The following is an 11,256-nucleotide window of genomic DNA, read 5'->3' as shown; positions in this document are numbered from 1 at the left end:
CCATGCAGACGCATCACAGCCGAGACCCAACAGAAAAATCCACAGCGGAATAAAGACCACGTAGTAAGACGCACCAATGATATTCTCAAGTCTGCAACACAGTATAATAATAAAAGTAAGCTTTGCGGCAACCATGAACAAAAACCAGACTTTTCTTGCTATGGTGAACCGGTTCGGATCTACGCCATCTTTGAGGTGTCGAAAGATACGAAGTAAAATGTAAAAAATCACAAAACAGTCAAATATCAGAAGTGGAATAAAGATGATGAACCAAAACCAATCTGTTTCTTTATCCAAACGAATTACTAAGAAGATCAGAAAGAGAAGAACTACGCTCCATACACCAAGCACTCTGTAAAATGGAGTGTTCGCCATGTTTCGGTTCTTCTTAATCTGATGGTACACTCTATGATTTTCTTCACAACGTATAAAGGGCGTTTTACCATGCCGCTAGTTATAGGGATCGCGGGCAATAACTTTTGGCGGGATGGCGCCACGTACGTGAATACAGCGATCAGCTGATAATTGTTAATTTCGTTGCTGGGCCTTATAATGTTTAATATGCGCAATAGACGTTATCGTCATTGGGAATGTGATCATTTGTAAAGTGTAAATAATTAAGAGGAGACTTCCATTCTGTGATCACATGTCGCGTAATTAACAGATCACAATGGAGAATTTAGCACAACAGGTTGAAGAAATTGAAGCTTTATCAGCGATTTATGGTCAAGATTTTGTGGTGATCGATGAAGCTAACAGGATCTACGAGGTCCGCGTTTGCCATGAAAATGACTCCTGGTGGTCGGCTACTCTTCAAGTTCTATTACCCCTGGAATACCCGGCTAGAGTTCCCCCCGTTTTTGAAATTCACTCTGCTTGGATGAACGATGCAGAGATGTTCGAATCATCAGACTTGCTGCACACAATCTACCGAGAGAATCAAGGACAGATTGTGTTATACCAGTGGGTCGAGGCACTGAGAACATTCATTGATGCAAAATTCAACGATCGAGAACAGCCTAATGTCGAGCAAGTGAACAATGATGTTTCCATAACGTGTTATGGTTAGCAATTTATAAAATAAGTAAACTTACGAACGTTTTTTTTTTTTGCACTAATTTAATGTGATCGTTCAAGTCGATGAATATCAAAGATAAATAGTTAGATGATGCAATCTAATTAGCCAATTCATGCACGAACAAAGCAGATAGAAATAATTTCTGAAATTTTCCATATTATTACTAATTTTGGTCTTTGGTGTAAATCTAAATTATAGATCACGCATAAACGCATCAAGGTATAAATTTTCAAGCCAGAAGTGTGTCAGCTCTTGTTCGCCAATTAAAACCAATGAAACTTATTTGGGCTTCTTGAAATATGCATAAAGAATACTTCAATCGTGATTCATAGAATGGTTTTTCACTATTACGCTGTGACCAGCAGTAATGGCTTTTGCTTCTGCTTTCTCCTACTTCATTATTTAGATGATGAAGAAAAATCATCAGAAGAAGAGAAACATGATGAATGTGAAGAGCTATCAGCAACTGTCAGCAGTGATGGTTTACAAGACTCAACCACGTCAAATGCTTTGAAGATATTTAGGAGTTCAGAGTCAGACTCGTGTCCAGAGATTCTTCATGGAGAACCATTCACAGACAGAAAAAGTACTTTTCAAGCCCACCTTGCTCATGTAGTAACATCAGATCAAGTCAAACAAGTTCTGGAAGAACTAAAGAAAAACCGTAAAGTAAACAATGCTACTCACAATGTTATGGCATACAGAATTTTTTGCGAGAACCGCAACTCTTTTCTCCAGGACTGTGACGACGATGGTGAAGCAGCAGCTGGGTCAAGACTTCTTCATCTTTTACAAATACTTAACATAAAGAATATTATTATTATAGTAACGCGCTGGTATGGAGGAATCCTTCTGGGCCCTGACAGATTTAAACATTACAATAACTGTGCGAGGGGATTATTGAAAGTTGCTGGTCTTGTAGAAATTAGCCCTGATTTGAAAGATTCTAAAAGTAAAAGCAGATTTAAGATCAAAAAACATTAAATTCATTAGCTGCTTTGAAGATTATTAAATTTGGTGTGATATATGAGCAACAATAGATACCAGTTGAGTTAGGACAAGGAAACCAGTACAAGAAACCAATAATGTTGCATGGTGGCATCAGTACACCTTTGAGACTTTAAATTTGTTAGCATTTTAATTTTTCTGTACTGCAGGCAGTGCCAATGAATATATTAATAACACAATTTGACTAATTAAATATAGACTACGATTAGTCCCTCTTTCACCTAGTCCACTGTGCGTGAGGTGAAAGAAAACCACAAGACAAAATGGCAGCACAAACTCCTGGGAGTGAGAAGCACACGTGTCTCACCCCCGGGATTTCACACGGTCATTGTTTTCCTTGCAGCTCATTTAGTCCAGCTTGATGGACTAAGCGAAAGAAGGACTACTTGTTGTCTAGTTAAACAAGCAGGTATGAATTTTCTTATTTAGACTGTTTGCATTTTCAGTGTACTTCTCAGATGTACTGGCCATTTTTTCATCCCATTTTCTATGTCAGAAAAATTGTTACCCTTTGAAAAGTAATATTTCTGTCTGGACCTTCATCTGGTCAGTAACAACTTTTTTTACATCGTCATGACTAAGTTAGCTCAGAGGGTCAACAATTAGAATCTGCAATCAGATTGCTCCGTTGGCAAAGTAATATTTTTTTGAATAAGACCAGGCAATGTCCCATACAATATTGTAATTTATGGCTTACGTTTCTAAAAGAATTACTTTATGTTAAAACAGTTTTTCTTCATTTCTTCCAATTCATTTTCCCTCCTTTTTGTTTGTTTTTTTTTCAAAAATGTCAGACTTAAGTAAATGTCAAGTGTTGGTGTGCATTTACCTTGCCTTTTTTTACCATACTCATGTGCTCATTGGCTAATTTTTGTTGTCAACAAGTAGACAGACACATGAATTAAAAATTTATGCAATGCATCAATGATCAAGAGCGGACAATTTGACAATTTGTTATCGTAAAAAACAAATTGATGTCAGTTTTTCATGCGTCTGCCCTGTTATTGACAATGAATTTCGTCATAGCATTGTCAAAGTAGTCTGTGATGCACTCAGCCATTACCTCATGGATCTGCAGACTACTTTGACAATGTTATGATGAATTCATGATCAATAACAGGACAGACGTGTGAAAAACAGATGTCAGTATGACTGTGGGGTTTTTCTTGATATTTTCAGCTTAGTAATAATTCATTTATTGACCAAGCTTGAAATGGACTATACTGAGAAAATATCAGTATTTGTCACTTCTGTATGGACCTTGCTGTGCTCAGTTCATACTGTCCATACTGTCACCCTATTCCTCAGTATGGCAGATGGAAGAATATACCATAAAAAAACAACATAATTTGTAACACTTGAGAAAATGTTGTGACTTTTGAAATAAAAGAAATCTGGAAAGTTATAAAACTGTTCTCTCCCAGATCACTTGGCTGGAAAAAAAACTTTCATACTGTCCTTGCGCATTTCCCAGTTAAGTCACGGTGTAAGTGTTATTTTTTTAAGAAAAATCAACCAAATGCTTTCATGGTCTGCACTCGTATAGACCACAGAAATCGCCCCATAAAATGTCCAGAACTTCCTATGTTTGCTTGCAGTGCTAATTTCAATGGTCTACAAGAGTAAATTTGCCAATAAAGAAATGTACTCTTATAGTGCCTTATCAAGTTGTTCTAAAAATTTATTATTTAGAACAACTTGATAAGGCACAATAAAATATTATTGATACAGAAACTGTCATAACTTAAACAAGCCGAGCCTAAATTGCAACCGAGTATCTCTTTATTTGACTATTAAACCAGAAAAGTGTTAGTCAAAAGATAGAGAAGGATATAGCGGTATATCATAAGAGTATAATAGAAACTTGGAGCAAAGATTCTAGCTTGATTTTTCATAAAATGAACTGAAGAGAGAACAAAAACAAAAGAACCTGTAAAGATCTCCTAAACAGCCTTTACAAAAACTTTAATGCTACAGTACCACAGAAAATTATAAAATTAAGTGTGAAAAACAGAAAAGAGAAGTTTTATGCTGACCTAAACTTATCAATAATTATAATAATTGTTCTCCTGTTTGTCCAGTTATAAACACTAAAAAAATAACATCCTACTAATGTACATCAGTTTGTAAATACAAAATTCTTGCCATTCGTTTCTCTAAACTATAATTTATTACTGTATTATTAATAATTTTTCCCTTTGGTCTTAACTGGATTCCCATTTGGTGGAATCTCTTGGAAAACAATTCCTGAGGGAGATTCCCCTGAGAATTACTGCTGCTGACCATTCTGGCTCTGTGAATGTACTGGAAAGCACAAATTAACTGAACTATGCTGAAGCCAAAATAATATTTTATCACTGAGGAACATTTAAATTGCTATGTGCCTTTGGTTTTATAATTTTTACAAACATAGCACTTAAAACCTGAATATTCATGCCATAAAGTAACTTAAGAAATGACATACTAGATCAATATTTAGCTACATGTACATATACATCTAAGATTTTGTTCTAAGAGTTTAAGTTTTGGACAGAAGATATCAGAGTCAGTTGATTCCTTATTATGTCAGACTCAGCCTTTGGACTCTAAAGTATTGATTAAGAACTGTATTCTTTGGACAGCAGACTTTCGCGCCACTCGTACGTCTTCTAATCCATCAGTCTGTACTTTATCGAGATCCAAAATTAATTTGGTCAGCTGCTCATCTAAAAATGTAAATTCTCTGTCACCTATGGAAAAAAATCAATCAATCAAATATTAAACTGAGTAATATAAGAAATATTAAATGTAGAAATACATGTAGCATCAGCTCAGAAAAAATCCGAGTTCCAGATGGGATTTGAATCACAACCTTCTGTGATCAAGCCAGATGCTTTAACCACAGAGCTACTGGAGACTCTCCGGTGAGCAAGGATGAAATATGGGTCTTTGACTGGAACCGCATTGCGCCGTCACACACCCAAATCACTATTTCTACATTTAATTGAAGAAAAGTTATAAATTAGCATTATGTCATTTGCATAATCTTGCATAATTGTGGAACTCTTGTAAATTGTGGAGCTGTGAAATTCAAGTCCTACTGTGAGAAGAATCAATGAACTTTATGAATCTTTGGAGTTCAAGGTTTAACTCTTATTCCAGTTAGTTACTACATAAATTTATAAAATGCCCCAATTTTTTTCCTGAGAATGACCACCTTGTAAACAATAACCAATTAAAAATAAATCTGAAAAAAGGGGAAAAACGCAATCAACTGTACCAAAGTTACCATGGCAACTGCTACATCTACTAGTAATAATTCTTAGAGCAAAAAATTGAAAAAAAAATGCTCATCAAGGACACGGAAAACTTCAAAAACACTTCAAATCTAGCATACACACAATGGGTTTAGTTCAGGGATGTATTTTGCAAAAATATAGATTTCTATGATATATTTGTGCCTATTGGCTGCGTGATGTTCCCAAGCAATTGCAATAAAATGTATAGCCATCATGTCTTTTTCTGCATCCATGGTGGATTGTGAAGTTCTTCTAAGCACTAAGAAAAAAATGCAAACTGAAATTCAACTGACCTCTTCTTCCAGAAAATGCCAAGACCTTTGGTTCCAATTCCTCAGCACGACAAAGCAGCATATCAATAGAATTAATTTTCGCATCTGAGGAAGGTGATCTACGAGCTACATATTGACTTCTAGGATCAGCTAGACCTAGCTGGTTGTAATTGTGTCCATAAGCTTGTGAAGGGGGCTGAACATAAGGTTGTCTGTTTTGCATTGCTGGCTGCTGTCCTGGAATTGTGTATCCTGCACTACTTGGGTATGAGCCAGCATGGTGACCAGAGGGTGGGTTCTGAGGTTGTGGCTGTCGACTCATTGATTGTTCAGATCCATATGACACTGGTTGAGTACCCTGGTATGGACTAGTCATGTGACCTGAAACTGACGATGGCACCGGGCTGGCAAATGGGGGTGTCCAATGGGTTGCCTGTGGTGGAGTGGGCGGAGGATAAGAAGGTGCTCTTATCTCTGTTGTTTGTTGATTATGCCCTTGCGCCATGTTAGCTGAAAATGTCTGTAAAGGTTGTCCAGCAACAGGATATGGCACAGTCCCTTGGTTTTCTGGTTTCACTGCCCTGCTTCCTGGCATATGCTGTGCTTGAGGTGGAGTGTAATAGCTAGGTTGGTATGGATATTGATTAGGGGGTGGGACCCCAAGTGGCTGTGGCACAGGAGAAGGTGGTATTCCATGCTGCTGTTGTGAAGCAGTTGCACCAACTGAAGCCGGCATCGGCATTTTGTTTTGAATATCAGGAGGCTGTCCTGGGTTCTGATATGACTGATAACCTGCTTGGCCTGGCGGTTGGTAATATGACTGACCAGTAGGAGGCTGCGGTGGACCCAGGTTGGGACTCTGAGGTGGTGCTTGATATGCCTGATGTGCCGGCATCTGAGTAGGCACCTGGTAGGGTTGACCAGCAGCTGAGGCTGACGTCGGGTATACCTGACTTGCATGTTGCGGTGGCACACGCATAGGCTGGCCAGGAAGTGATTTAGTGTCCGGGTGTAATTGGCCAGGTTTTGAAGATGGTAGTTGATAACCCTGCTCAGGGTTTGATGACAGGGTTTGATATGGCTGGCCTGGATGTGAAACTGGTACTTGATAAGGTTGACCTGATGCTGGTGATTGGTGAAGACCACTGACAGGCTTTGGCATCATACCTTGGTAAGATCCAACTGAGGCTGGATTTGTCGGTGGCACCTGATATGCCTGGCTTGTGTTTTGGGGCAGGATTTGGTAGCCTTGGTTAGGGGTTGGCATTGCATTCTGATATGGTTGGCCAGATGACGACCCTGAAGTCTGCAATGATTGAGCTGGAATCATGGGTTGCACCTCATAAGGTTGGCCAGGGTTAGAGTTCAGAGCTGAATTAAGCTGTCTCCCAGGAGCCATTTGGTTTGACTGACCAGGTGGGACTTGGTTCAACTGGCCACTAGGCATTGAGTAAGTTGCACCAAGATTTGGCATTGGGTACGCTTGTCCTGGATTAGGTGGAGGCATTGGGAAAGGTTGACCTGGAATTGGTGCTGGAGTCTGATATTGTTGATTGGCATTTACCGATGGCATCTGGAATGCTTGGGCTGAACTCTGATTTTCCACATGTCCACCAGGTGCCTATCAAACAGAAAAACATGATAAGTAATCTTTCTACCATTCAATGATTATTAGCCGGCATAGCAGGAGAAACAGGAATGGAAAGGGAGAGAGAGTAGTAGAAAGTAGAAAGGTGACATGCTTTTTTGTTAAATTCTCACCTTACTTATCTAACACATTTGTTAGAAAAAATTAATGAGTAAATTAATATCAGATGTTAAAATCTTGAGCATACATGTCACTTTACAATTTATAAGGAGTGACTAGATTTACCTTTAAGCTAAGAGATCTTAATGGTGCAATCAGACTACCCTGCTGCCCACAGGTCAGACCTGGGTTCATAGACATGGCCTGTGGTGAACTATAACTTGGTAACATCATAGTTGCATCCTTAAGGGGGAACTGCTTGTTTCCAGTGGTCACAGATTTGAATGAGGACAGTTCAGGACTATGCCATTTTCTCTCCTGTTCAGATCTCGGAGAATTTATCACTTGCTGTTGTGATGGAATGGGTGTGTTTTGGGTTTCATGAGATTGTTCTGACTGCCTAACACCCACACTGCTGGCTGGCCACCTTGGATTAGATGAAAACTGGGGAGTGATCATCGTTTGGAACAAGGGAACATGGTGTGGACCTTGGTACCCAGGACTGAAGATTTTTGGATTTGAGGTGCCATCTAATTCAAAACTACTGTGAAGCTGTGAGGGCCCTGGTGAGTTGATGACAGCCAGTTTACTTTCATTCCAGGGTGGTACTAGTGCCATGCCAGCAGTGTGATTTTGTGTGTTTCCTTGAAAAACCTATCAATGACATAAAATAATATAACATGCTTGAAACATTGAGCTTGGCATGTTAAAAGCACAATGCCTCAAATGGCTCAGCTTACATAATTTTTTTCCTTTAAACATATACAACTGTGTCAAGAAAGGCTGCCCCAAAAAATGTGTTACCGCTATACTGGTGGCATAACATAGCTTCGTCAAAGCTAACGGCATGTGAGCATGATTGACAGAGAGAGCAATGGTTACCCTTTCATTTGCACTCAAACACCATGACCTTCAATGAAGCACGGTAATCTTATGCTGGCCCTAATACCTTTTGGCAATGTTGGTTATACTTTAACACTTTTGTAGGGCAACCATGCAACGTAGACAACAGCAAATTAAGTACATGTCAAAAAAAGTCTGAATACAGTGTACATTTCAATGTTACTCTTATTCTAAAAGTCAGAAAAGGTGTACAAATTTAACCAGAGTAGAGTAACTCACTTTTTCAGGAGTGCTACGAGGTTTAAACTGCGTTAACTAAATTCATGAAGTTTTGCATGTTTTTCTGTTATGCAGATTGATTAAGCTTAATTAAAATGCGGCATAAAATTTAAAGCACGCCATGTATAAAAATAAACTGAACATTAATACGTATGATTCTCGTCCGTTTCAGGCCTGCAAAAATATCTTCAGTTAAACCAGGTGTTTTGCACTCCCTTCCTTACAGTCAGACTTGAATATCATCGGCATTATTAACGCTCTTATGTAAACTTAACATTGGTACAAGCTATGAAAATCGATCAAGGATAGTAGTTACATGTAGCAAGTGTTGATATCAGTGTTGATCTGTTTAAAATAAAATACAAAGGTTTTCAAGTGTCTTCACTCTTCCAAAGCATTTCTAACACATAAAGGAAAAAACTGATCTTACCGAATAAAGCTTCTGCGTCCTCGGATCTTCCCAAGAAGTCGTTCTTGTTTTGTGATCGATAAAGAACGGCCTACCAGAACCTGGGTCTACTTTCATCTCCCAACCTTGAGGGAGAGGCGGAAAGCCTGGCGTACAACCTTGATACGTTTCCATTTGATGGAACAGACCACTTAAGCACCTCGGAGTCTATATAGTTACTTCAGATTACGACAAGAAAGGTAAACGAGTCGGTCTGTGTACAGCACTTACTAACGTCACTAACATATCCGCCATTACAGGGTGTCGACCGCAGGGTATCATGGGCCTGCAAGCTAGGCATGCAAAAGATGCGTAGCTTTTTCCGCATAGTTTTCCGGCCTGGCTGAACAGTCGATTTGGGTATTTTTAACCGTGATACAGTGCTAGTGGAACATAACCCTCGTAATCCCCGTTAGACTCGTTGCTGTACTAGAGGGGTGGCCGTATAATAAAGGAGATCTTCCTGTCTATACAGCTCAAGCGGGGGTGGGGGGATGGGGTGGTGCTCCCTTTAACATATGGGGTATGCGCGCATGCGGCCCCAATGAGGGGTATGGTTTTCTTGCTGTTTAATTTTAGGGTACCGATTTTGGTCATTTTGGTCTCAAATAGTTTATGTTTTTTGCACTCTAGCGACTGGGTACATGGGTATGTTTTTTAGACGAAGCTATATTTTTATCGTTATCGATAGCGACGGAAATCGAGCCTATAGTAACTGACCATCAACAAATACAACGGTCCTTCACGGACTTCACAATGCCTTTACCGTTGGTACGAACGGGGAAATTAATCATAAGCAGACTCCTGTCATAAGGCAAAAAAAAAAAAAAAAAAAAAAGAATAGAAGAAAATAGCAGATTTTGGTCTTTTAAAAAGGAGTTTGGGATGTGCGTCGCATTCCCCAGCCAGAGTTTCTGGGAGTTCCCCTCAGGGCTATACAGGTCCTTGAAATGTAGGTGCTGATTCTGACTTCACAAATTTGTTAAACAAAAGTAGCAACCAAGAGCTAATTTTCCGGACCGACTCAGTAGTGCGGATCGAATAATAAAGTAGCAAAGAGGAAAAGAGGACGAAATAAAAAAGCGATAACTGAGGTTTCTATTTTTTCCATACATTTGTCTGTAAAGCTTAGTTGCAATTCGCGGGAAAACTTAGAGACAGTGGCATGAAAAATTAAGGGGGTCTTATACTCGCAGATATAAATTTTTCTCCAGAAAACCATTTTTTTGGAACATGAAGATTCAACATTCCTGTCCATTTGTAAATCGTATTTTGAAACGATTTTCCTCTAATTACTCCTGAATTTACGTTTAAATTAAGAAATCTGAACACTTCTAGCTATATTTCAACATAGCAACACCCATAGCAACCATTGTTTACAGTCTAAAAGTACTCACAAAATGGATTCAATTCAGTACATTTTAATGATACTTTACACAAACGCTTTAAAGATGTGTAGTTATGAGAATTTTGCATCATGGTCCTGAACATTATTTCTTCTACCATCTTATACGCTCCTTATACTTGGTTAACATTTCTATGACTGGTGTGTATTCGGGTGTTCAATGAAACATTTATGTAAAACCTTTAAATATACCCCTCCCCCTGCTCCTAACCTCCCCCCCCCCTAGTTCACAGGGCTAATCTGGGCTTTCGGAGACCGAAGTAAAACTTTAAAGCCTTATTTCTCAAAATGACCAAATAGACGGATCATCAATATCTCGCACACGATATCTCCACTGGGTTTTAACCGAATGTTGTCAAATTTTCAACATCGATGAAGGACACAATTATCTAGGTCTTAAACCTCCAAAATTTGCAATTTATAAAATTTTTTCCTGTTATTTAGTTAATATAGTTAATATTAGTTAATATTAATATACTTTTTCAACATTTCACGAGAAAAACCCCCTCAAAACACTGTTTTCTGAGGTTTGTCTCCTGGACAAATTCCTTATGGACAGGATGAACTTAATTCCATACTTCTCGAACCATTCATTATTACGTTATCGTGTTTATAATGAACACCACTTTTTAACACTAAGGAGCTAGTTATTCATTAACTATCGTGGCACGTGAGCTGGAAAAGCTCATTTTTGAAGTCAGAGTGCAAAGTCTTTTAACGTGATACCAAAACTGTTCCACAGAGTTGTTTTGCAAAAAAAAAAAAAATTTTAGGTATAAGACCACCTTAAACAGGGACCCCGGAGGAGGGTGGTGGGGGGGGGGGGAGGGGTGGCTTGCAGGGAAATAGCCCTACCTTTGTTTTGCATGGATTGATTTTTTAGGGCTCCAGATGACAT

At 38.8% G+C, this 11,256-nt stretch overlaps 2 protein-coding genes across 3 annotated transcripts; one reads left to right on the top strand and one right to left on the bottom strand.

Annotated features, from left to right (window-relative positions):
* The first annotated feature begins 451 nt into the window (after positions 1 to 451).
* On the top strand, positions 452 to 3,496 carry LOC110060817 (protein IMPACT-B-like). The gene is made up of 2 exons (XM_020767613.2): positions 452 to 1,064; positions 1,485 to 3,496. The coding sequence occupies exons 1-2, from the start codon at positions 671 to 673 to the stop codon at positions 2,060 to 2,062; spliced, it is 972 nt and encodes a 323-aa protein (XP_020623272.1). The 5' UTR covers positions 452 to 670; the 3' UTR covers positions 2,063 to 3,496.
* A 354-nt stretch (positions 3,497 to 3,850) lies between these two features.
* LOC110060816 (uncharacterized) lies at positions 3,851 to 9,246 on the bottom strand. 2 transcript variants are annotated; one of them, XM_020767611.2, is made up of 4 exons: positions 8,936 to 9,246; positions 7,510 to 8,037; positions 5,658 to 7,257; positions 3,851 to 4,815 (listed from the first exon to the last, which is right to left on the bottom strand). In XM_020767611.2, exons 1-4 carry the CDS (start codon positions 9,086 to 9,088, stop codon positions 4,658 to 4,660), a joined length of 2,439 nt encoding a protein of 812 aa, XP_020623270.2. In that variant the 5' UTR covers positions 9,089 to 9,246; the 3' UTR covers positions 3,851 to 4,657. The 2 variants fall into 2 exon arrangements, with proteins under 2 accessions (XP_020623270.2, XP_020623271.2); XM_020767612.2 differs by lacking the exon at positions 7,510 to 8,037 and having other exon boundaries at positions 8,936 to 9,244.
* Between the last annotated feature and the right edge of the window lie 2,010 nt (positions 9,247 to 11,256).

The sequence above is a fragment of the Orbicella faveolata genome, unplaced genomic scaffold (assembly GCF_042242905.1).
Source record: "Orbicella faveolata isolate gen_17 unplaced genomic scaffold, um_ofav_v1 contig_34, whole genome shotgun sequence".
In the NCBI taxonomy this organism is placed as follows: Eukaryota; Metazoa; Cnidaria; class Anthozoa; order Scleractinia; family Merulinidae; genus Orbicella; species Orbicella faveolata.
This window is presented reverse-complemented; position numbering and strand designations above follow the sequence as displayed.